Below are 26,481 nucleotides of genomic sequence, written 5' to 3'. Positions count from 1 at the left end.
ACACACACACACACACACACACACACACACATTCTTTTTTTCTTTTCTTTTTTCTTTTTTTTTCTTGAGGGGCAATAAGGGTTAAGTGACTTGCCCAGGGTCACACAGCTAGTTAAGTGTCAAGTGTCTAAGGCCCTATTTGAACTCAGGTCCTTCTGAATATAGGGTCGGTGCTTTATCTACTGCCATCTAGCTGCCCTTGTACTTTACATATATTATGTCCTCAGGATCATAGGATTGTATGCTTAGAGCTAGAAAGGAACCTTAGAGGCCAAGTAGTCTAGTCCCCTCATTTTACAAATAAAGATATTGGGGCCCACCCAGAGAGATTAGCAATTTATCTATGTCAGAGCTGAAATTTGAACCCAGGACTCCTGATTCTCAACCCATCATTCTTTCTGCTGTGCCTATTTATAACTTACCTGTGAGGTAAAGAGACTTGTCCCAAGGCACAGAGTAAATGCAAGAGCTAGACTTTGAATTTGGGCTTCTCAATTCCGTTCCTGTGTTCTTTCCTCTACACCACACTGTGTGTGAAATGAGGGAATCCTGCTGACATTTGGGGTTAGTAAATTGAACTTCCAAAATAAAATACTTTTGCCTCAAAAAATAAAAACAATAACAACAACAAGAAGAGAGTCAATCCATTTTTCATCAGGGAGGGAACAATGTAGGCGTGTCCCCAGAGCCTTTTGGTATCCATTTTGTTATCCGAGATGTGGGTGGGTAGGACTGCTAAGAAGATTTAATAAGTTCTCCTACAGTCCCCATGAAGGTTTTAATTAAAAGAAGTTACCCAAAGCCACTTTTCATTTTTCATCTGGTTAATGAGGGACCAAGAGGCTGTGTCTGATGGAAAATTATGGCTGGTGTTAGTAGGCGGATCTCAAATCATTAACTTAAGTGCTCCTTTAAATGCAAATGCTGTGGGCACATCTGCCTCATCCAAGAACTCATTTGGGTTGGGGTTTTTTTGAATTTTTTTATTTTTTCAAGCAAAGAAGTGATAGGTAAGTTTATTAATCAAAATTGCCTGAGTAATCAAGGCAGTTTGTCCCAGGAAGGCATTTTGGGTTGAGATATGTGTCAGCAGCTCCCAGGGAAAAAGGGAGCCATAGATAAATATGGAGGTAGTGTTAAGTAGAAAGGCTGCCTCATAGATTTCCTCTCTTCCTTTAAGATAGCTTAAACACCATCTTTTGAATGAAGCCTTTTCTGGTCTCCCTAACTTTAGGCACTTTCCTTCTTAAACTACCTCATAATAAATACTTGGTTATATATTTGTATTTTCTTCTCTATGTCTTTATGCTGTATATATGTATATGTGTTAGGGTGAATAGGGGATGTTTCATCTTTTCTACTGCACCTAGAACAGTTCCTTACACACAATAGGCACTTGATAAATTCTTGATAATCAATACTCAATTGATTGATTAATATAGAGTCAGAGGACCTTGGTTTAAATCTCCTGTCTGCTATTTAATAGCCTATTTAACCTTGGGTCCACTATTCTGCCTTTCTAGGCCCTGTTTATTCAGATGTAAAGGAGGGCATTGGGGAATGAATGTATGAACTCTATGGTGAGTCACCTGCTCAAGTTCATCCACCAAGTCAATTTCAGATCTAGGATTTAAGCCAGGTCACCTGATTCCAAGCCCAGTGCTCTTTCCACAATACCACCATTGTATTTTTTTTTCCCTGGCATTTGATAAACCTGAAATCACAATATCCAGAACTATACATGAGCATAGCTCTGGTGACAAGGATTCTGAGAGATTACACAATAGTCATGGGTTCTATACAAAAATTAATTATTAATAACTATAACTAACCTGGAAATTATATATAATTGGATTTATGAAAAATTATTATTATATGAAAAATGATAAATTTAGAAAAATTATAATTGGGCCGTAAGTCCCATCTGGGTCGCCATTAAAATGTGAAAATATTTTTGAATTGACTAGCCTAATTTGGGGGGCTAATCTGACTAGAGGACTAATCTGGGTACTTTTGACTATTTAGCTATCTGACTTCATTTAATTTAATATGGGCCATTTACAAAGTTCCACCACACTGCTCCCAAACTGATAGACTAAAGATTAAGAAGCCTCTTAACTAAATAATCCAAACAGAGTTTATTTATGAGATACTGTTGAAAATTAAGAATACAGGAAAATAAAACGTACAACCTGCTTTCCTGAGGTCTCTTTCCACTGCGTCTCTTTCCCACCCGCTGCCCCTCGAACTTCTTGAATGCAATAAGGACCTTAGCCGCCTCCAGCCTCAGGGCACGTTACACTTTCCCTGGTTTGTATTAAGGCCTGTAACCTTGTCAGCCCCGTCTTTCCTTTTCCGAACCGAACTCTCCTCAGTCCTTGTCCGCGCTCCCCTCTAGTCAGCCTCTCTCTTAGTCCGTCCTTCTCTAGTCCGCCCCTCTCCTTAATCTTGTCTCTCTATCTAGTCTGTCCTCGCTCCTTCTCCGCTAGTCAGCCCTTCTCCTCCTAGTCTATCTAGTCTGTCTTCCTCTAGTCAGCCCCTCCTTGCTCCTCCTCCTGCTGTCTAACTCCCAGGTCTATATATACCTTTTCTTCTCTCCACTCAAATCTCGGGGTTTCCTTCGCCCCCACAGACCAAGCTAATCCACCAGCCAGGGCTGCGGCTGGTTTTTTTGGGGGGGATATGCACTCCCACTTCACGGGCCTCAGCACAGGCTATCTTTCAGATAGCTCTGCTCAGGTCGGAGGGAGCTGGGGGCTTTTTTTCCCTACAGCTGTCTGACCTGGTGTCTTGTATAGCCCACAGGGCTTTTTCGCTCAGCTGAAGCTGAGGAGAAGGGGGAGAGACCCTGAGGGCCTAAGGCTTTCTAATCTCAGCCTAAAGGTAGGGCCCCCAAATCAAAATAAATTTCCACAGTTCTGTGATAATACTTTCTTCCTTCATTTCCAGTCTCCTTGTAAAAAGGGGAGAAAAGACTTTGATAGTAGCAGTGTAGATGGATATGTGCTTAAAACAGACTAGCAATTTTGAGTTTAGGCCTCTATTTTGGATGCTATTAGAGGCTCCTTCCATTTGGGATATTCTAAATTCTTTGGCCCTTGGGCGATAGTTTGGTGACCCCTGCTCTAGTAAACAAAAGGTTCCATGATAGGACTACATTTTACTTAATAATGAATGTTTCACCTGGCTATGGTGTTTAAAGATAGAATGTAAACCCCCAATACTAGGGACTGTTTCATTCTGGGCTTTGTGATCCTACTGCTGAACATAGCAGTCTATATGCTTCATAAGTGTTGAATCACACTGAATTTACAAAGTGCTTTCCCCTCTATATACCAGTACAGGTTCAGTATGGGTATCACTGAAACCCCTTTTAGAGAGGAGGTTCATGAGAAGTAAAAGTGACTTGCTCAGGCTCACATAACTCTCAAGAGTTAGAATTGTGATGGGAACTCATGTCTCCTAACTCCAGTGCTGGTCGCACACAAACTTTCATTTTCTCTTCCCAAAGCTGAACCCATCTCTCTATACAGCACACAACTAATAAATGTTTGTTATATTAAATTAAAAGACTTCATAGGTTCATAATAAAGTTTTTTGTGTGTTCTTTAAAGTCCCCCAATAGACTATAAGCTCTGCGGGAGAAGGGGCTGTGATTTATTTGACTTTGTATCCCCAATGGCTAACCAAGAACTTAAATGTACAAGGCACTTAATAAATGATTTTTTTTTTTTTTTTAGTGAGGCAATTGGGGTTAAGTGACTTGCCCAGGGACACACAGCTAGTAAATGTTAAGTGTCTGAGGCTGGATTTGAACTCAGGTACTCCTGACTCCAGGGCAGGGGTTCTATCCACTGCGCCACCTAGCTGCCCCAATAAATGATTTTTTAAAAAATTGAACTCAATCCAATATACCCTCTGGTGGGTCCCATCCAGCTCAAAAGGCCTCAAGTGTGGGCTGGTGACAGATTGTAGGTCTCTTAACAGAGAACCAGCCTAGCTAACCACGGAGAGGCTTGTTGCCAAAGCTTTAGCTTCCATGGGATAAATTGTTTTGGCTTCACCAACTCAGGAAGCTCTTGTACCAAGCGGTGGTGGAGCTGTGATCTACATTAGTGAGAAGGGCCTCTTTATCAATGAATCATTTCACCTTTTAACCACAGCTTGGCAAAACAGAGGACAGCCCCCAAACTATGCTATTATGATAAAACCTGGCAATGTCTCTATGGGAATTATGAATGCTATAGAGTAGAGTAGCAGCTGCTCACTTGGGGTTACTCATTTGGGAGGAAGGGCAGGAGAAGTGTTGTTGCTATTCCTACTCTTGCTTGCCTCAACCTGGTATCCTCCCTGGGGCCGTTGACTGGATCAGACACTAGGGGAGGGAATTTAGAACAATACGCATCTATCTTTTCAGGTGGCTGGCACCTCCCTATCCCTAGAATAATCCTGGTTTACCATCCAGGGAGCTCTTAGTTAGGCTACTCATGAGACAAAAGATACACATAGTTTAGCACTGTGTACAGATCTGAAACCTTTCATTTTTTTTTCCCCAGGGCAATTAGGGTTATGTTACTTGCCTAGGTTACACAGCTTGTAAGTGTCAAGTGTCTGAAGCTGGATTTGAACTCAGGTCCTGCTGAATCCAGGGCTAGTGCTTTATCCACTGCACCACCTAGCTGCCCCTACAGTTTAATGATACTTAACAGAAATAACAGGGGTAGCTAAGTGGCATAGGGGATAAAGCACTGAGCCTAGAGTCGGGAACACTCATCTTCCTAAATTCAAATCTGGCCTCAAACACTTAAATATCTGTGTGAACCTGGGCAAGTAACTTTATCCTGTTTGCCTCAGTTTCCTCATCTGTAAAATGAGCTGGAGAAGAAAATGGCAAACCACTCCAGTATCTCTGCAAAGAACAACCCAAATGGGGTCACAGAGAGTCAGACACAACTGACATGACTGAACAAACATCAATCAGAACTCATGCTCCATTGCAACAGCCCCTGAGCATCCCACCTTGCCTCTATTCTTCTTTGAAGAACTGGAGGAAAATTTTAGTGGGATTTCAATGATCCTGTATATTCAATATACAAATCCTCACAAGACTAGCAATTGGATCCCAGCCCACAGCACATCAGAGGAAGTAAATTAGAAGGTGGGAAAGGTTCTCAGAGATAGGCATGTGAGAATGGAAGTGGGAGACAGTGAACATATTATGCAGCATTTCTCAGACTTTTTGTTTCAGCACCTCTTCAGACTCTTAAACATTATTGAGGACCTCCCCCTTTTGATTATGTGTGTTTTATCTATAACTATTTGCCATATTAGGAATTAAAACATCTTAGTATTATCATAAAAATATTACTATATGAGTATTGTAAGAAATGATTATTTGTCTCTTGTATTTAATAACTAATTACTGAATCAGGACCAAGGTTTTTTTCCCTTTTCGATTTCTTTATCCAGAAATAAATCAGCATGGGAAATCTTGGGCAAAGACTTACCCAGGCCAAGATCTAATCAAAGACAGTAAATAAATTTTAAACTTAGGTGAATGGGTGGATTCCCACTTGTTGTGTTTACTCAGATAGGTCTAGGAAAATGTGGATTCTCACTTTTGTCAGATATGAATATTGATATCTCTTTGACAAATATTTGATTGCTCAGTAACAGGTATCTCAAGACCCTCATTGGAATATAGCCCAGCTCTTCATTGGAATATTCATTCTCATTCCTTGTTAACCAATCAGAGTTGATTGCCATGCTCAGGAACACCCACTCTTCCTAGTACATATAAACTGTGAGCTCACTGTTATGAGGGATCTTTAACAGTTGAATGTGCCACTGATCTCCATTATTAATAAAACAATTAATAACCCAGAAACTGTCTCTCAAACTTTTTAAAAGTCACAGTATTATTATGAAAACAATTTTGATTTCACAGACTGCCTGAAAAGGTCTCAGGGACTTCACCCTGTTTCCCCAGAACATTCTTAGAGAACCATGAGTATAACAGAAGGGGGAACTGGATTCAGAGTCAGGGCACCTGTATGAATATCTTGGCTCTGTCCTCACCACCTGTGTGGCCTTGGGTAAATCATTGACTATCTTTAAGTCTTAGTTTTCTCATCTGTGAAGGAGAGGAATTAGATTGAGATTCCTTCTGACTCTAAACCCTATAAGTTGCAAAGCCTCACCTGGAGAACTACCCTTATCTTCTGACTGGGCAGACAAAACCAAGCTGTCTTCCTATGAGTTCATTCTGTGATCCTATATGGAAGGCAAAGCAAAGAAGCTCTGGACATTCCAAAGTAAAGTGCACACCCAACAGAATGATTTTCACTGAAGCAACATGCTATTTGGTCAATATATGACATTGAGCTTCTCATAAAAAAGGACTGTGCTTTAGGCAGTTTGCTTTGTTGAAGGAATAGAAAAGAGTCTTAGTATCTTTCAGACAGCTGATGAATCATTTGAGAAATGTAACACACACACACACACACACACACACACACACACACTCCTAGATTTTTCAGAACCAGCATGTCCCAAAGAAGAAAGGCAACTGTTAGTTTCCTCTTCTGTTTCCTTACCTGACGCCAAGTATTTCCACAGTCAGATGTGATGTACATTTCTTCTTTGTATTCTACCAGCTGAGAGCCCAGGTTACCTAGTTCAAAAGACAATTGGTCAAAGGTTACTGCTAGAGTTTCATTCTTTCTCTCCATTTTAGTTTGGGAAGACCACATGCAAACAATTTAGAATTATACAATGTTTTAGAACTAGAAGAAACATTGGAAAAAAGAGCATGGGTGTTTAGAGCCAGGAAGGACCCGAGAAAACAGAATATTGAAGGTAGAAAGGATCTTAGAAGAGAATGCTAGAATTGGAAGGGGCCTTAGATATCATCTGGTTCAGCCCCTTGATTTTACAGATAGAAAGGTACCCAGTCACATGGCAGTTAGGGTTAGAGCCAAGACTAAAACTGAAGTCCTGATTCCTAGATCAGTGTTCATCCAACACAGCACCTTTTCTCCTATTGGTCTGATTCCTGACTTCCTGAACTTCAAAACCATGCCCTTTCTATTGCTAGTTCTTCTTGGAATTTCTCTTAGCACCTAGAACCTCCTCTTCCTCATAAAGCCTATCACTCCTGCTTCCATGGTGGCCTTAGAAGGTCCCTCTTCAAGGCCCATTTCCCCCAACATCCTAATTCTTTCACTGGAGAGTTCTTTCTAGAGCCTCCATTTTGAGAAAAGACCCAGGCCTGCCTGCTTTTGTCCTTCCGCTAGACCCATTCTCAATTTTCAGGAATTCCAAACCGTGCCTCTACTTTGGGTGCTTTCCCCTCACTTTCAGCCCTTTTGTGTATTGTTTTCCCCAATTAGAACATAAACTCCTTGAGGGCAGGAGTTATTTTTCTTTTTATTTGTATTTGCAACCCCAGTGGTTAGTACAATGCCTGGCACTCAGTAAGCACTTAATAAATGCTTATGCCTTTTCATCCTTCATTGGGGAACATATGGTATATAATAAATTCTTATTTGATTAACATCATATCGGCTACAAGCATACAGCTAAATTATAATCCTGTTCTGCACTGCCACTTAATGGCAATGTTAAAAAGACCATGAATATTTATGATTGAACAATCAATCAACATTTAGTAAGCACTTACTGTGTCCCAGGCAATTACAAGCATTAAACACTACATGCCCTTTAGTTAACCAAGTCTGATGTCTTCCTTGAAGTTTCATTTCTAAGGATCCATTCAACTCTTAGAAGCATTTCATCAAGACCATTTTAATTAAGAGGATATATAGGACAGACTATGTTTTATATTCCATGTTCTACGGTATGTTCCAGTTTTATCCTTCTGTGTTTTATCTTTGTAATAATATGTAATGTAATAATAATCAATTTATTTAGAATTTTCCCTGTTACATGTCAAAACAAATTTTCACATTGATTTTTTAAAACTTTGTGATCGAAATTCTCTTCCTCCCTCCCTCCCCACCCCTTGCTAAGAATTCGAGCAATTCAATATAAATTATATACCTCTAAGATTATAAATTGGGGAGATGGCATTGACCTCACTAGTAGAGGGAGTTTACTCACTCTATGAGAGGGGTTCCCTATACTAATGAGATCACAGGCCAGCCCCTCCCTCCTATTGACAAATTGGAAAACTTCCAGAAGACAGCATCCAAAATGGTGACAGACTTTGGAACAGGATATGATTGACAGAATTGGGGATGCTTAGCCTGGAGAAGAGAGGACTTCTATGTGGGGGAGCGGAAGAAGGGGAGTGGACATTTAAAAAAATACACTTTAATTGATACCTTTTGTTTTTAAATCACCTAAATTTTCCCCAGTATCCCTCCCCCTCTCAGGAAACCATCCCATATTGGGCGAGAGTTGATATCTGTTTGTTAAAGGGTTATCATGTGAATGAGAAAGTAGACTTCTATGTAGCCCTAGAAGGCAGAGCTAGGAGTAATGACTGGGATTTGCAGATACAGATTTAAGTCCAATGCAAAAAAAAGCAGTCTCTAAATGAAAAGGGCTGCCATGAGAGGTAGTAGGTGCCTGAGCTGTAGGGGTATTTAAATGAAAGCAGGAAGACTACTTCATAACAATGTTGTAGATTGGATTCTCTTACTGGTGCAGATTAGATGATTTCTTCCGATCCAGATTAATTATGTAGTTCAAAGGTTTGATGGCCATGATTCTAAGGGCCACAGAAGTGGTCAATTCAGCCTCCTTACAAAGCTGAGAACCCAAGATATACAAGCTGGTACAGAGCCCTGTTACCCAACGTCACATCATACAGAGCATCTCACAGCAAAACATATCAAACGGCAGAATCTGATCCATGGAATGCTGCCATGTAAGCTCAATTTCCGGAGGAAACTTGCAGTTTGCAATTTCTATTGCCTACATATCTGGTTTTTTTTTTTTTAAGAGATATCATCTATCTTCTTTGCTTCCAATAGCAAAACTGTCAAGCTGGCAATCACTTCGTATGGAAACAGCAAATAATGGTAAAATTCAAACAATATATTTGTAAAACTGTCTGAATTAGAACAAACTTAGAAATTGAGTCTAACCATCTTATCTTACATGTTTGGTTTCGTAGTATTATTTCTGAAATAGTCACTTAAAGGGACAAAATTCATGATTAGTTATACATTTGCTTCAAATCAAAATGATTTCTCATAGGTAATTGGTACTTTATAGATTAATGGATCCATTGTTTAAATATTTTGAAACATCTATGATGTTATCAGCATGGGTGTTATCTCTACTTCAACAGACTCAGATACTTCATTCCTTAGAAGACTGTCTTAATGGGTTGCTATGTCAAGACAGACAGACAGACAGATAGATAGATAGGTAGATAAATAGATAATAAAATTATAATGCTGTGGCCAGACTTCTGGTAAAGAGTCCCTTCATACTTAACTATAGACAGACAGACAGACAGACAGATAGACAGACAGACAGACAGACAGACAGATAGATAGATAGATAGGTAGGTAGATAAATAGATAATAAAATTATAATGCTGTGGCCAGACTTCTGGTAAAGAGTCCCTTCATACTTAACTAGGCTGGCTGGACCTTGGATGACATATACAGAGTCTTCCCCAGGCCCATACTTAAAGACTTTAGAGCTTGCATCCGTGCGCAGATAACACAGAATCACTTCCACACCAAGGTGAAAACATTGGAGGAGAATTTTAGTGGAGATGTCGATTTGTTATCTTTGAAAGAAATATTAAGTGCCCTAAAATTTTACAAGAAAGTGAGAGTATACCATGGGTCTGATACAACACATGACATTTCATTCACTTGTCATACCACGAGTATGTATAGTGATGGAGAATGTATCCCTGTTACCTGAGCCTGACTCTAACTCCTCTTCATGTTTTTCCCCCTCCCCCACCAATAACGTGGATCACCAGACACCAAGTTAACCAGACACTGGACTAGAAGTCAGGACACTCAGATTACAGTCTTGGTTTGGCAGCCAGGTGGGTTGTACTTGTACAAGTCACTTTCTCTTTATGGTCCATGTCTCTTTATATGTAAGATGGGTTTGTTGGAAAAGATGAGGCCTAAGGTTTCTACTAGCTCAAGCATTTTATAGCTGGAGGTTAATAGATATTTGTTGTTTTCTACTGTATTGCATTCAATGAAAGATTAAATGCCGGGGCAGCTAGGTGGTGCAGTGGATAGAGCACCGGCGCTGGAGTCAGGAGGATCTGAGTTCAAATCCCAGCTCAGACACTTAACACTTACTAGCTGTGTGACCCTGGGCAAGTCACTTAACCCCAATTGCCTCACCAAAAAAAAAACAACAAACGATTAAATGCCTACCATATGTCAAGCACCATGATAAGCTTGCTTTAAGAAATGGTAGAGGAGATGATGACCCACGTGGTATGATTTAAATCTATTGAGCTCAAAAACCTCCCCTTGATTTCTTGTCATGGTACCTGGAATTCCTTTTTAAAAAAATTTTTTGTGGGGCAATGAGGGTTAAGCAACCTGCCCAGGGTCACACAGCTAGTAAGTGTCAAGCATCTAAGGCCAGATTTGAACTCAGGTCCTCCTGAGTCTAGGACCTATGCTTTATCCACTGCACTACCTAGTTGAATTAATTTCAACTCATGAGAGTTTAGTCTTTCAGCTCACCCCTCCCAGACTTTAAAATGCAAATAGAGTGGGAGGGGGATAACACTTTACATTTTACTTCCATAACTTCTCAGCAAGTAATCTACTGATGGGAAAGAGCATGAGGTAAGCTGACAAAATGGATTGTGTCTATAGCAGGGATTTCTAACCTTTTTCCTCTGGAAGTTGAGAGAAGCTTTTGGAGCCCTCTTTAGAATAATGTTTTAAAATGCATAAAATAAACTACCCAGGATTACAAGGAAAACCCAAAGTCAGTGAAAATAAAGATGTGTTTTTTTTCCCCTCAAAGTTCATGTACCCTCTGAAATCTATCCATCGACCCCCTTGGGGGTCTGGGGATCCCAAGTCAGGAAGCCCTGGTGTAGAGAAAGGTCAGTTGGATGGTAAAGGGTTAGGAAATAATGTTGCATGCAGATTGTCTTGGCAGGGTGCCTGATAACTGTGTTCAACTATCTGAAGGATTGTAATAGAGAAGAGAGATTTGACTTTTCTTTTTCAGTTTGGCCTCAGAGGAAAGAAGTAGGACTCTTTTTTTTTAAATTTTTTTCTTATATTATTTATTTATTTTATTTTATTTAGTGAAGCAATTGGGGTTAAGTGACTTGCCCAGGGTCACACAGCTAGTAAGTGTTAAGTGTCTGAGCTGGGATTTGAACTCAGATCCTCCTGACTCCAGGGCCAGTGCTCTATCCACTGTGCCACCTAGCTGCCCCAGAAGTAGGACTCTTGATGGAAGTTATAGAGAGTTCAATTTCAGTTCCATATACAGAACTTCCGAACATTGGGAGCTGTCTAAAATCTGGCTGAGGCTGCTTGCAGAGAAAGGGAGTTCCTGTCACTGATGAGGAAGAGACAGCAATGGTCTGGGGGCTCAGCATTTGACACGCCCATGAGAGGTATGATTCACTGAGGTGGGGAGAAGAGAGGGATGGCAGGTGTGACAGGAAGAAAAGAACTCCCTAAGGAGCATCAGAAAAGCTGTAAGCTAAACATTGGAGAAAGAAGAAAAGGGTGAAAAGAATCGTTATACCCAAGAGGCATCTATTTCCTTCCACAGAAAAGCAAACAAAGGAGAAATCTCCTATTTCCTCCCCACCTGTGGTAAAGTTGCAGAAGAGGAAAGGTTAATATCACCACATGACTCCTCTTCATGGAGACCCATTGGGAAGGAAGCAGGAGCCAGTGTGTAGGAACAGCAGTTTTGGGATGCTATTCCTGGTCACTCCCCGGTTTCCCAGGAAATAGCCGAAGTTCAACTATAAATAGCATTCATATGAAGTTTCATTTATGGATAACCATTCAGCCCCTGTGATCCAATAATTCAATATATAGTAAACTGGGATAGAGGAAAGGATAGTGACCCAGAAGTCAGGATACCTGGCTTCAATATCCAGTTCTTTCATTTGCTATCTGCTTCATCTTAGACAAGCCACTTTACTCCTATGAACCACACAGCTTCCTCATCTGTAAATTGGGCATGATTGCTATTGCAGAGTATTGGTTACATAGCTAGACAGACCTGGGTCAAGACCTGCCTTGGTCATTCAATGGCTTCATGATTCTGGACAAGGCACAGTGTGCTAGGTCACAGCTTCATATAGAGTGGTATAACTGCAAAAAGTCTGGCAACAGTAAAAGCTTATGTATACCTATTTTATATACCTATATACTCTGCAACTAGGTGGTGCAGTGGATAAAGCACTGACCCTCAATTCAGGAGGACCTGAGTTCAAATCTGGCCTCAGATATTTGGCATTTACTAGCTATATGACCCTGGGAAAGTCACCTAACCCTCAGTGCCCTGCAAAAAAACAAAAACAAAAGCATATCTATACACCTGGGGTCACATAAAAATTTCCCTGGGCAAATAGGGGTCTAGAGTAGAAACAGTTTAAGAAGCCCTGTTCTAGGCAACACTAAAACTAGAAATGTCAGAGAACATACCAACCTGAATTGGTAGGGGAACTTTTGTCACCTGGGAGTTCCCTATAATTATGAAATCACATAGGTCTGGTTCCTACCCATCATTTCATACATGAGGCTATTATGAGGCTCAAATAAGATAATATATGTAAAGTGATTTGTAATCATAAAGCAGGATATAAATAGTCATGATTACTGTTATTATTTTGACCAGACCTGTAGTTTCATCCATGTATAAAGCTGCTGGTTAGGAATTTTCTTTACCAATGCAGGATCAGCATCTTTTATTCCCCTCAACTTATAGTTTTCTAGAATTGCCTGGGGCACTGAAAAGTTAAACAATTTTCCTAGAATTAGACTGCTATCCACTATGCCAAGCTGTTTCTCTATTCTTATCTATTATGTGCAATTATTATTATTATTATTATTAATGTTATACCTTAAAGAGGAATTAAATCAATATGATAAGGATTCATATTATTCAGATCCCCGAAAGTAAGAGAAAAATAAGCTGTGATAAAGTGACAGGAGTGGGGTGGGGGGGGTGACAAGTTCCAAGAATCACACTACCCCCAAACTGTCAACACATTCATTTCTCTCTTGGTATTCTGAATGGACAAGCCTTGTTCAATGACCAACAAGTTGATATTTTCCTGGAGTTCGTTACTGAACTCCATTCACATTACTATTCTCACTGCAGGTAGAATCAGAAACCAAAGAGCAATTGGAGATAAATCAAGGGATTGTTCTTTAGAGAGGAAGAAAGAGAAGCTAATTCCCCCATGTCTAATGGCAATAAGAAATCTCTTTTGAGGGACAGTTGGTCATCTTATTTTCTAAGCAGACATAATGATCAAAAGTGAATACACCTCCATGATGTACCAAGACATGAAACTGAAGATGTCAAAGTAGAGAAAGTCAAAGAAGAGTTTGCCTACCAACAGGCTAGAAGGGACCTCAGTGCAAAGGTGGACTTTAAGGAGGGCAATGGTCAGTTGGTTAGTCAATAAATATTTGTTAAGTGCTTACAAGATACCAGGCACAGTGCTAAGTGCTGGTTACACGAATACAAACAACAACAGTAACGATAAAAACAGTCCCTGCCCTCAGGAACCTCCAATCTAATTGGGAAAGACAATACACAAAAGGAAGCTCCAAAGATAAGGGGAGGCGGGAGAAGACAAAAGAAATCCACAAGGAATGCAGCTGGTAGGAAATGGGAGCCAGCTGGGTTTGGAGTCAGGAAAACCTGACGCAAATTCAGATTCTGGCACTTACTAGCTTCCTCTTGGCTTCAGTTTTCTCAGCTGAATCAAATAAGCTGAAGATCAAATAAGATACTAACTGTCAAGGGTTTAGCACTGTGCCTGGCACATAGTAGGTGCTATATAAATGCTTCTTCCTTAAGATAGAGGAGGGAGAGGTCAGCTAGGTGACACTGTGGATAAAAAACCGGCCTGGATTCAGGAGGACCTGAGTTCAAATCTGGCCTCAGACACTTGATGTTTACTAGTTGTGTGACCCTGGGCAAGTCACTTAACCCTCATTGCTCTGTCCAAAAAAACAAAACCCACAAAACTATAAGATAGAGGGGGGAGTGTGGAAGGAGGAAATAAGTAAAAGAGGACAACAAATACTATGGAAAAGAGTACCCCAAAATATTTTGGGATCAAAAAAATGAGAGGTCAAAACTAAATAAATAACCCAGAAATTTTCAGCCTATATATCTACCAAAAATACCGCATTTAAGAATAGAGCCAGGGGCGGCTAGGTGGCACAGTGGATAGAGCACCGGCCCTGGAGTCAGGAGTACCTGAGTTCAAATCCGACCTCAGACACTTAACACTTACTAGCTGTGTGACCCTGGGCAAGTCACTTAACCCCAATTGCCTCACTTAAAAAAAAAAAAAGAATAGAGCCATAATGAATTATTTTTTTTTAATTAGTATATTTGAACATAAATTTAAGAGTTATTGAGGTAACAGAGTTTTAAGAATCTTCATGAAGTTAGATCACAGATCGGGTAGAGCAAAGATCAAAACAATAAATATTAAATTAGAAGAAAGGATCAAGATTATGAGCAGCTGCACCTGAATAAAGAGCAAAAGCAGATGAGGGAAAAGTGAGCCGATGGAGAGCCCAGTGAGACAACATGTTGAGCAAAGATTAGCCCAAGAGCATTTGCAGATTGGAGTGGAATGAAGCTAATGAGTACACGTGAAATCGGGAGAAAACAATTTGCCATAATATTCATAGTGATCTTTTCAATAACAATATTGAAATCAATATCTTTGGTTCCTACCACCTCAACACTTGACAAGTCTTGCAGGGAATTGGCCATGGAGGATGTATGGAAAGACACAAAGGATCATGCAGAGTAGATAACAAGGCATAAAGGGCTTGTAATTTGTAGTACTGAGAAGCAAAGTCACACTAGCAGGGGCACAGGTCCATGGAATGAAACAATTAAATTAAATTCAATATTAATAGTAAGTACCTACTCTTCGAAAGCTACTGGGCTAGGGAGCTAGAGATGAAAAAGTAACAAGTGAAACAATCCTTGTCGTCAAAGAATTTTCATTTTACTCTGAAGTTTCAAAGTTCAAATCTAGGCTCAGAGAAATTCACAGGTGTGTGACCCTGGGCAAGTCACCTAGCTTCCGCTAGTCCCAATTTCTTCATCTGTTAAGTCTGAATAATAATAATGTCACCCACCACCCATCGGTGGTGGTGAGGATAAAATGAGATAATATTTGTAAATCACTTTGTAAACGTTAAAAGTGCCAATTAAATGCTGGCTATTTTATTATTATATTATTATTGTTATAAACTTGTGGGAGACTAAGGCAACATATTAAGGATTCAGCATCCATAAACCTTCATAAGAAAGAGGGAGGAGCAAGAAATCTCAGGATTCTTCATCTACACATTTCTGTTCTTCTGATATGAAAAAGGCACTTTTGGAGGAAGTCACTTATATTCTCATTGGATACTCCCAAACTTTGGTTCCCTGGGAAGGACGTTTTGGCTGATTTCAAACAGACTGACCACAGTATATTTATGGTTCCAAATGAAAACCAGGTGATAGGGGTAATTTCCTGCACTGGAGGCTCAAGACAGGATTTTCCCCCCATGCCTCTGGAATTCATTCCCAATTCCCTTCCCAATCCTGCCAAATCTGTTGGCCTTCTGGGTTGGGTTGGGCTTAGTCTCCTTTTTGTAACCTGGACCTTGTCCTTGCCTGCCAAGTAGGAAGGGGGGGGCAGTGAAGAACTTTAAATAGATGTTTTTAAAAGTGGAGGAGGGATCTCTATACTCATCCCTGGAGGCCTTGGTCCTGTGGGGGAGGGTGGGTTCTATCAACCCATAATTGAATAAACCAGGTTAAATAGAGGAAGCACAAGGGACAAAAACCACATGCCCTGAACAGGGGAAAGGCTTTCTCTGCAATCCCTGGAGCCAGCATCCCTGCATCTTACACCACAGTAATCATAACAAACAATCTCCCCACATTGCAGAGGAGCAGAATTTGTAATACAAAACCAGCACAGGCTGACCCACAGAATGTTAAGTGCCGATTGAACCATTTCGCATGCAATCAGTGCGTTCAAGGTAGTCTTAATTAACGACCTAGATGTGTGCAAGTGGGCGCTGGGCGCTCTGTGCTTGATTTACCAGCCCAGAAGGAGGCCAGGCACTGAATGAAAATCATCTCCAACCAGGGATTCACACTGAGAAGCAGATAGTGTGAGAACTGGGAGGAAAACTGGGAGAGCCCAGAGGCTAACAAACAACCCAGCCAGAGTAGCTTGGCAAGAGCAATGCATCTGGAGGAAGAAGACTGGGTTTCACATCTTTTTTCTGCCACTTCACTGACTACTTCTGCGTGATCTTAAGCAAGTAGCGTAACCTTGGCAAGCCTCAGTTTCAGCTGTGAAATGGGGGTGATGATAATCCTTTACCTACCTCAGAGTATGAGCTATACAGCATTCTAGAAACTATTATTCTCTTGTCCAAACCCCTCATTTTACACAGAAGAAAACAGGCCTAGAGTAATTAATTCACTTTCCCAAAGGTTGTTTGTTTGTTTGTTTTGTGAGGCAATTGGGGTTAAGTGACTTGCCCAGGGTCACATAGCTAGTAAATGTTAAGTGTCTGAGGCTGGATTTGAACTCAGGTCCTCCTGAATCTAGGGCCGGTGCTCTATGCATTGCACCACCTAGCTGCCCCTGCAAGTTCTTTTTTAATGCTGCCTCATTCTTTTTTTTTCCCCCTATGGCTTGCTTTTTATTTTTTCTCAATTACACGTAAACAAAATAATTTAACATTCTCTTTTAAAAAAAATTTTGAGTTCCAAATTCTCTTCCTCCCTCTCTCCCCTTCTCCTGGAGAAGGCAAGCAATTTGATATAGATTATGTGTGCAGTCATAAGCAAGTTCAACAGTTCAAGTCAACATATATATATATATATATATATATATATATATATATATATATAAAACACTTATTGTATGCAAGGAAGCATCCTTTAATGTGTTGGACAGCTGACTTTGGAATCAGGAATACCTGGGTTCAAACCCTTCTTTTTGACACACACTGGCAGTGATCTTGGCCAGGTAATTTTTAGTACCCCAGGAAACTCTCAAAGACTATACAGATGGTGCCAACTGAATGAGAGAAGGTGTATCACTGGAAAATCCCTATATCAGTGAAATCACAGCTCTTAATCAAAAAGTGCAAGGTACTTTAGCTTTCATTACAAGATTGTATTGTCTTTCAAAGAGAATTTGCTCTTTGGTCTATTTGTATATACTGAAGGGAGAAGAAAAGCTAGGACTACAAAGCAAATAACAGAACAATTGCCATCCTTTGGAAATTAATATTAACTGCTAGGTTTAAGCGGACACAAATAAGTGTAATACTAGGAAAATGGACGAGGGATCCAATATGAACAAGAGGGGAAATCATCGAGGCTTCAGGGAGGGGATACCTGAGTTGAACCCTGGAAGAAGACAAGGGTTCTTAGTGGCAGAGATGAGAATGAAGAGCAGTTCATTTGTGAGGTGAGCTTGACCAAATACATGGGGGAGGCAGCAGATGGAAAGTTGAATTTAGGGCTTAACTAGTAGTCTATTTTAGCTGGAATGTAATGTTTGCAAAAGGGAGCATGGAATAAGTTTGGCTATATAGGCAAGTAGGTGGCACAGGGCATAGAGTGCTGGGCCTGGAGTCAAGAATACTCGTCTTCCTAAATTTGAATCTGGCCTCAGACACTTAACTAACTGTGTGACCCTGGGCAAGTCACTTAAACTTGCTTGCCTCAGTTTCTTCATCTATAAAATGAGCTGAAGAAGGAAATGTTAAGCCATTCCAGTATCTTTTCTAAGGGAACCCCAAATGGGGTATCAGAGAATGGGACAGTCCTGAACAACATCGACATATGGGGAGGCACAAGATTTTGTAGTCTTAAAACCCAGTTTAAAGGGTCAGTGACAGAGTTGAGCCTCTAAACTCGGACCCAGTGTTCTGCCCACTCCATCAGACTGCCCCCTACCTTTGAATATTTCAGAGAAAAGCCCTTTGCAGGTTGGGCTATGGAAATTAAACACATTTACACATCAATTGATTGAAGTCACACAATTCCGGAAGGATAATGCTTTCTGCAAAGGTTAAAATGTAGCAGACACAAATGTGAAGGCAGAATCCTATGATGGGCCTTCCAGGGGGTGGCCGGACCATTTGGAAATGAATTCTCAGTGTAGAATGATTAACAAAATTTGTATCCCTGAACCAATGACATGATAATGCTCACAGATTATTATTGCACTCTGAGATGAACAAAATGGGTTTTTCGTGATTTCAAACACCTGGGGTTCAAGTCATGGAAACATTCAAATCTTGCTTTGGTGTTTTGGTTGGTTATTTGTAGCTTCCACATTAGCTAACCATTCAAATCATTGACTTAAAATTCAGGATCTTTTAGTCCTGAAGCAAAACGAGTTCTGTCTAAAATGTAGCACTTTGAACACAGAGGTGGGAAAATTCAGAGGTCTGCGGTCATATTTAATACACTCTGCGGTTGTTATTTAATATATGTGTCAGCTGGCTGATGAATAGTAGGCTTGTTTTCATAAGTGTTTTGCTCCCTTGCTGAATGGCTTCTTGTCTCTCTCAACCTCAGTTTCCTTATTTATAAAAGGAAGGGTTTGGGCTAGATGATATCTTTAAAAAAATTATTTATTTTAAATTTATGGAATGGAAGAAGCATTTCCATAATAACATAGAATAACTTTAAAAAGATGAAACTGCAAATCTATTTCGTACAACTTGCTATTCCTTTTAAATATATAATAAAGCTATAATGTAAATTTCTTTTATTTCTCCCCCCCCCAAATCCCCCTTCCTAGAGATGGGCTATATGATTTCCAAGAACCTTTCCTGCTCTACAGACCCAGGACAAGATTTCCTGATTCCTTTGCTTGACTTGACTCTCTCTCTTGCTTCCCAGCCTCAGTCATGACACTAATTTATATTCTGATGGAATAGGATTTCATTTACCTAGAAATGACAGAAGCATGGAATGGCAGATCAAGGGAGGACCTTAGTTATCCTCTGGGATGACAACTGGCTTGAGACTCAGGTTCAGAGACTCTAAGTCACTGACTTAAGAGTTTCAAAGTACCTTTGAAGTCATCAAAACTAATCCCCTTCTTTTACAGATGAGTATACTGAGGCTCAGAGAGGAGAAATGACTCACCCAGGGACCCACAGCTAGTAAGCGGTAGAGTCTCTAGATTCAAATCTCACCTCAGATAATTCCTGTCTGTGTCCACTTGGTTAAATCACAACCTTGTCCTCTCTACCCAGGACCTCAGTTTCTTCATCTATAAAATGAGGGCATTAGACTAGATGCCCGTTCAGGTTCTAGATTTATGAGCTTGTGAAAATTAAGATACGAGAGGGGAAGTTATATAGCTAAGGAATGTCTGAACCAACACTGGAACCTATCTTTATAACCAAGGCCTTCGAATTCCTGTTTCTCCTGAGCTCTTTTCACTGGTGTATCATAGGGATCCCCAAAGGGCAAGTACATAAGAAGACCCAGGCTTCCAATTAACCTAAACTTGATCAACTGTCAAATCCAACAGATCCTAAGGTTGCTGAAATGGGAAGTCACATGACACAGTAGAAAAGTCTAACTCTAGAAAGAGGCCTTGGTTCAAATCTCACCTCTGATAGTTATGACATGTCATAACTACCTTATGACATCAGGCAAGTCACTTAATTTCACTGGACCTCAGTTTCCTCATCTGTAAAATGGGAGGGTTGGACTAGGTGTCTTCCAAGGTCCCTTTCAGTTCTAAATTTCAGACCCCATGATCCAAGTTATGAGAAGAGCTTGAGCCTTCCAGTGGTACTATTGCTATAGTGAATAGAGAGCTGAACTAAAAGCTAGGGAGACCTGGGTTCAAGTTCCTCCCTGACACACATTGGCTGTATGATCCTGAGCTAGTCCATTAACTTTTTAGTACCACTCTCTAAGAATAAAAGTTATAGAAAAAATATCAGCTTGGATTGATAGGGGCAGTTTCCTCACAAAGCAATATTATAATATATGATAATATGTGATAATATATGACAATATATCATAATTATATAATTAATATTATGGTATCTATTAATATAGTATATTAATATATAGTACATTAATATATACTATATTTATAATATACTAATGTATACTATTGAGCACATACTAATATACTAAAGTATATTAATACTATACTAATGGAATCACAGGACTAGGACCTATTCTCTAACCAGCAATAATTTACCAATGCCAATTAATCAATTAACAAAGGCTTATAGAAAGCCAACTATATAGAATGCAGGATACTGTGGAAGATACAATATAAGACCTAATGCTTACTCTTCAAGGAAGCCACATTTCAGAATAGGAAATACTCTGGCCTTAGAATCAGAAGTCTTAGGTTCAAATATTGACTCTATCTTTACCAGAGATATGACCTTGGACAAGTCCATCACTTTCCTAAGCCTCGATTTCCTGTGATGTGGGTAGTAAAAATCTCATTACCCTCATTTTATGGATGAGGAAACTGAGGCTTAAAGATTACAACTGACTCAATCATGGTTATACCACTAGAGAGTAACAGACACAAGAAGTGACTCCAAGTCACCAGACTACAGGCCAGTGCTCTCTTCATCATATCCTAGAGTGGTCCTGAGAAAGGAACTAGGTTTAAACTTCTTGATGGTGTCTCCATGGCACCCAGAGCACAGAGGGACTTCTTTCCTTTCTATCAGAGTGTTTCTTCAAGCTATAGTAGTAGGCCCTCCGATCAAAGAGGGCCTTGAAGGCCAGGTAAAGATGAGCATTTCAGTGATAGAATTGAGCAGATTCCAGTTTATGAACCACATCAGAATCACCCTCCCTGTCTATAAGTCGGGTGGGTAAGGGGCACAGACCTAGAGACATGCAGGTGTCCTAGGTGGTGATGGGTGGTGAGGCCAGGGTGATATGACCTTAATTTTTATCAGATCCTCTCTTATATTGCCAAGTGTTTTCAAAGCACTGTTTAAGTATAAAGATAAAAGCATTTGGGTAGGTCATTAGGTCCCTTGGCTCCTTAGGAATGACCACTAAGAGTTTAAAATGCTCATTCATCCATATTTCTCTTGGTGTTCTTCTTGTTCATGAGTCGTCAAAATTCCCCTGCACAGAGGAACCAATGCCGCACTCTCCTGTATCTTTAAAGAGAGACCTAATGCATTGTGGCAGAATAGGAAGGGCACTGGCCTGCAAAATGGGGAATTTGTTACCTTGGAAAGAGTTTCTTTTCCTTTCTGGAATTCTTCATTTCTAAAATAAGGAGGAGGGGCACTAGATTACTTTGAAGTTCTACAACTCAAAATCTGTGATTCTAAGAACCACAACTGTCTTTCAGTTCTGGTGTTCTAGGTTCTAGGTTCCATGGGGCAGCTAGTTCCATGGTCTGGTGGATAGTGTTGGGCTTGAGTCAGGGAGACCTGATTTCAGATTTAGTTTCAGACACTCATTAGCTATGTGACTCTGGTTGTTGTTGTCGTTCAGTCGTGTCTGACTCTTCGTGACCCCATTTGGAGTTTTCTTGGCAAAGATATTAGAGTGATTTGCCATTTCCTTTTCCAGCTCATTTGACAGATGGGGAAACAGAGGCAAACAGGGTTAAATGACTTGCAGTGTCATGTAGCTAGTAAGTGTTTGAGGCTGGATTGGAACTCAGGTCTTCCTGACTCCACACCCAGGGCTCCATCCACTGCACCACCTAGCTGTCCCCGTGTGACTCTGGGAATTTCACTTAGCTTTTTTGCTTCTGTTTGCTCAACTGTAAAAATGGGGATAATAACAACCATCATTTCCTAGGGTCATTGTGAGGATCAGATGAGATACTATTTGTGAAGTTCCTGGTACAGTGCCTGTCACATAGTAGGTGCTATACAAATATTACCTATGATAATTATTCATTATTATTAAAGACCCTGCCACTTCTGACACTATTTTCTAAAGTTTCTTCTAGCTACAACATTCTATATTCTAAGACCTCTGTCAGCTATAATGCTCTAAAAGTTCTTTGTTCTAACGTCCCTTCCAGCTTTGGCTTCCTACTGAATATTCTAAGCTCTGACAACCCACGTTCCTGACCTTCCCGGATCTAAACATCTACATCAACCTGCGTTTATTTCTGTGAACCCTAAACAAATGATGGATTTGGATGAGATGATCTCTAAGGTTATTTTCAGTTCTGGGGTCCTATATACATATAAGGACTATATTAATGATACTGTTGCAAGCATCATAGGGGCAATGCCATGAGGGGGATGATGATGGAAGGGAATTTTAGGTTCATTCCCAGGAGCACAAGAACAGAGCCTTTAGAGAGAAGGTACAGGAATGCCTATCCCTTAAATGAAAGGCACTTGGGGCACAGTCATGCTCTATAATAATTGGCAATAGAGAGAAGTCACCATGGTAATTATAGATTGTTTTTTAGAAGTTGTCTGGCATTTGCAGTTTCCTGAAATAGCTCAAGGCGTTATAAGCAACCACAGACTCATAAAATATTTGAGCTGGAAGGGAGTTTAGAAGCAAATTAATCAAACTCAACGAATGTTTCTTAAGCACTTATTATGTGGAGGAAGCTGTGTGCTAGAGGGGACATGAAACTGAGATAAGGCAGTCCCTGTCTTCACAGAGGTAACATTCTAGGAGGGGGGATCTGATACAGACACAGACAGCCACAATACACAATATTATTGATGAATGCATTAAAGTAGAGCAAAACCAATGAGGAGGAGCCACTTAAATTAGGTTTTAAAAGATGGGAAGAGATTCAACAGAGAAAAGGACAAAGAATGTAGAATATGAGAATGGACCTCAAAGACCAGAGTCCAAACTTTTAATTTTACAGATAGTGAAAGGAAATCTTAGCGAGGTGTTCAGACTTACTTGAAGTCACACAGCAGTTATTTGAGAATGTGCCTTCTTGGCTTTCAATTTTACTTCTTCAGCTATTCCATTTAAGATAAAGATATCTCATTATTGTTAGTATTAAGAGGCAGTGGAGAGAGTGCTAGACTTTGGGTTAGGAGATCTGGATTTAAATTCCAACTCTGACACTTCTGAGTTTCATGCCTTTGTATGAGTCATTAATTACTATCGCTATTAATAACAATAACAGTATTTTTTGTATAGCATTTTAAGGTGTGCAAGGTGCTTTTATATGTTATTTCACTGGATCCTTACAACAACTGTGAGAGGGAGATATTATTATTATTATTATTATTATTATTATTATTAACATTTTACAAGTGAGAAAGTTGAGGCAAACAGAGATTGTGACTTGCCTGGGGTCACACAGGTAGTGTCTGAGGTAGGATTTGAACTCAGGTCTTCTTGACACCAAGTCTAGTCTATTCACTGCACCATGTAGCAGTCATCTCTGAAATTAAGTTTTCTCCTCTGTAAAGTGGGGATCATTGTACTCATATTACCTGCCTCACAGGGTCATTGTGAGTATGGCATTTGGAAACTTTGAAATGACATAAGATGTGAGCAATTGTTATCAGTTTATTTCTTCCCCTCCTTGCATATATTGTGCTTTCTTATTCCTTTCTTGTTGATATCTCCATCACTTTTTTTTAAGACTTGCAGTTGAGAATCTCATTTCCTGACCACTGAGGGATAGATATTAATCCGTATTCTGGCATCCAAAAGCACCTCAGTGAATCAAGATTAAAGCTGAAGTCTTTTAATTTGCTGGCTGACACCTTGCCTCCAAGGTTTTTCCACTGGCAATTGTCATCCCTGACTGGGAACCTCTCAGCTAATCCTGGTGACAATTACTATGAGAACATCCGAGATGCAGTCATGCTGTCCCTTCCATTTTATTTTCCAAAATGGAGAGAGGAGGGAAGAAGGGACCAGTGGTGGAGGAGGAGGAGGGGAGAAGGGAAGGACTCTTCAGTCACATACCTGCTCCCATGATCAGACCGGGTGCTGTGTCCTTGGTATGCACAGTTCCTGACACATATGGATTGTCTGCCCAGCGGAGGTGAAGGTGAAGATGGCAGTCAGGCTTGGAGGGGAAGAAAGTAAAAGAAAAGATTGAACTTATGAATAAGATTATGCTGCCATATCAAACATGATAATGACTAGAAAAATTCATAGCTGACATTTACATAGGCTTGTGAAGCACTTCCTATACATTAACTCATTTCAACTTCCAATAAGATTATTATTATTTTTTTGCGGGGCAATGGGGATTAAGTGACTTGCCCAGGGTCACACAGCTAGTAAGTGTCAAGTGTCTGAGGCCAGATTTGAACTCAGGTACTCCTGAATCTAGGGCCGGTGCGTTATCCACTGCGCCACCTAGCCACCCCCCCCCAATAAGATTATGACATAAATACTTCAGGCATCATCACCATTTTACACATGGTGAAACTAAGGCTGGCAGTTTCAGTTACTTGCCCATGGTCACACAGCTAGTAAATATCAGAGGCAGTATAGAAACCCAAAGTGTTTCGTGACTTTAGTCCCAGTGGCTTCACCACTTTGCAGTGCTCTATCCATGATGGTGATTATAATAAAACCACACCTAATTCAATACCTAAGTGATCTGCAGTTTCATCAGGTATGGGTACCTCCTCCACCAACAGAGATTAAAATCCCTCCAGAGTTAAGTGAATGGTTTAAAGAACTGCTGTTGCTAAATAAAATCCACTTCCGTGTGGCCAAGTCTTCTGCTGCTGAGACTCCCTATACTCAGCTAGGCTGGTCTTCAAATAACAGACGTATGGACCATCACTTGGCCCATCCTCAAAGCCTTTCCAGGAGGGAAGGACTTAAGAGAGTGAAGGCTCCACCTGCATTGAGTGTGAGAGCCCACTGTTAAAGGTTCATGGAATCAAAAATTGAGAGCTGTAAGGGACCTTAGAGGCCAGTGAATCTACCTCCTTTTTTACAGATGAAACTTGAGGCCTAGGGAACTGAAGTGACTTGCCCCGAGTCACAGAGTTAATAAATGTCATAAATGGATTTGAACTCAAGCCTTCATGACTCAGAATCTAGGACTTTGCTGCATCTTGTTATTTGGATACCGTGGTAAGGTTTTAGGGGATGACAAGTACAACTCTTATTTATAGCAATCTTTACTATTACAAAAGTCTTTACAACCATCCTGTCATTCGCACTTACCACTGTGAAGTAGGAAGAGCAAGTATTATTAGAACCATTTATCAATGAGGAAACTAAGGCCAAGAGATTTGAAGTGACTTACCCAGAGTTACATAGTTAGTAAGGGGGAGCCAAGACCCAAACCAAGGACTCCTGATTCCAAACATAGTGCTTTATTCAATACTATAGGATTGCTTCCTTCTCAATATCTTATTCAAACAGAAAAAATTAAGAACAGTCAGACATTCATTTTGGGAGGAATTAAAAGCTCTTCTCATGAATAAAGGGATTCATTGAACAAGTTCCACAGGGGTTGGTGTCCTCCCAAATACCTTTGGTCCTCCAGGGACTGGTTGGGTGAAATGAGGGGCCCATGCCAACTTGTGAGAGAATAACTGTCTGGACTCAGGAGAGGAAGTGAGTTGGGATGGATCTATTCCTTGCTAGCTGCCACTCTCCCCCACATGATTCCCAGTTATCTATGGGTCTTGCAAGATTGACAGTAACAATCTGTCCAGTAACACTACTTGATAAATTTAAAACAAAATCAAATAATGAGAGGAATTCAGAAAGATCTCATGGTTTTTAAAAAAGAGGTTGTTAGAATTATTTTGGGCTCCTGAAGGCATAGCTCCATAAAGGCTTCATGTATAAATTATGTCCTATCAATATTTTGCTTAAAAATAAATGGGACTTTAATCAGAAGACTTGGGTTTGAACCTTGGCTATGTCCATTTTTGTGGACCAACCCTGTACAGGACAAACTACTTAACTTATCTGGGCCTCTTGTGAAAGGGTTGGGTTTGGTCATCTCTAAGGCTTCTTCTATCTTTCACGGTTTCTTGGTTCTGAAGTTCATTTCAGCTCTAATGCTATATACTATGATCCAAGATCAGACATAGCTCCGCAGATCCATAGCTTAGACATCTATATTCTAGTTCTGAAGTCCCTTCTAGCTTGGGCATACTATATTAATTTTTCTAAAGTTCCCTCATAACTCTAACTTTCTCTGTTCTTTGTCCTCAGGTCTTCCCACCTCTGGTATTCTCTGTTCTTTGTCCTAGGGTTTTCCCACTCCTGGCATCCTCTGTTCTTTGTCCTCTGACATTCTATCTTCTT

The 26,481-nt window shown here is 40.3% G+C and overlaps 1 protein-coding gene across 4 annotated transcripts in view; it reads right to left on the bottom strand.

Annotated features, from left to right (window-relative positions):
* SORCS2 (sortilin related VPS10 domain containing receptor 2) overlaps positions 1-26,481 on the bottom strand; it is a 1,257,082-nt gene that overhangs the window by 131,217 nt on the left and 1,099,384 nt on the right. For all 4 annotated transcript variants that reach the window (XM_043971225.1, XM_043971226.1, XM_043971227.1 and 1 more), the window contains exons 11-12: positions 24,160-24,262; positions 6,597-6,673 (exon numbers count right to left, since the gene is read on the bottom strand). In XM_043971225.1, coding sequence (XP_043827160.1) covers positions 6,597-6,673; positions 24,160-24,262 — 180 coding nt within the window. The remainder of the gene's footprint in view (positions 1-6,596; positions 6,674-24,159; positions 24,263-26,481) is intronic.

The sequence above is a fragment of the Dromiciops gliroides genome, chromosome 6, assembly GCF_019393635.1.
Source record: "Dromiciops gliroides isolate mDroGli1 chromosome 6, mDroGli1.pri, whole genome shotgun sequence".
Classification (NCBI taxonomy): Eukaryota; Metazoa; Chordata; class Mammalia; order Microbiotheria; family Microbiotheriidae; genus Dromiciops; species Dromiciops gliroides.
This window is presented reverse-complemented; position numbering and strand designations above follow the sequence as displayed.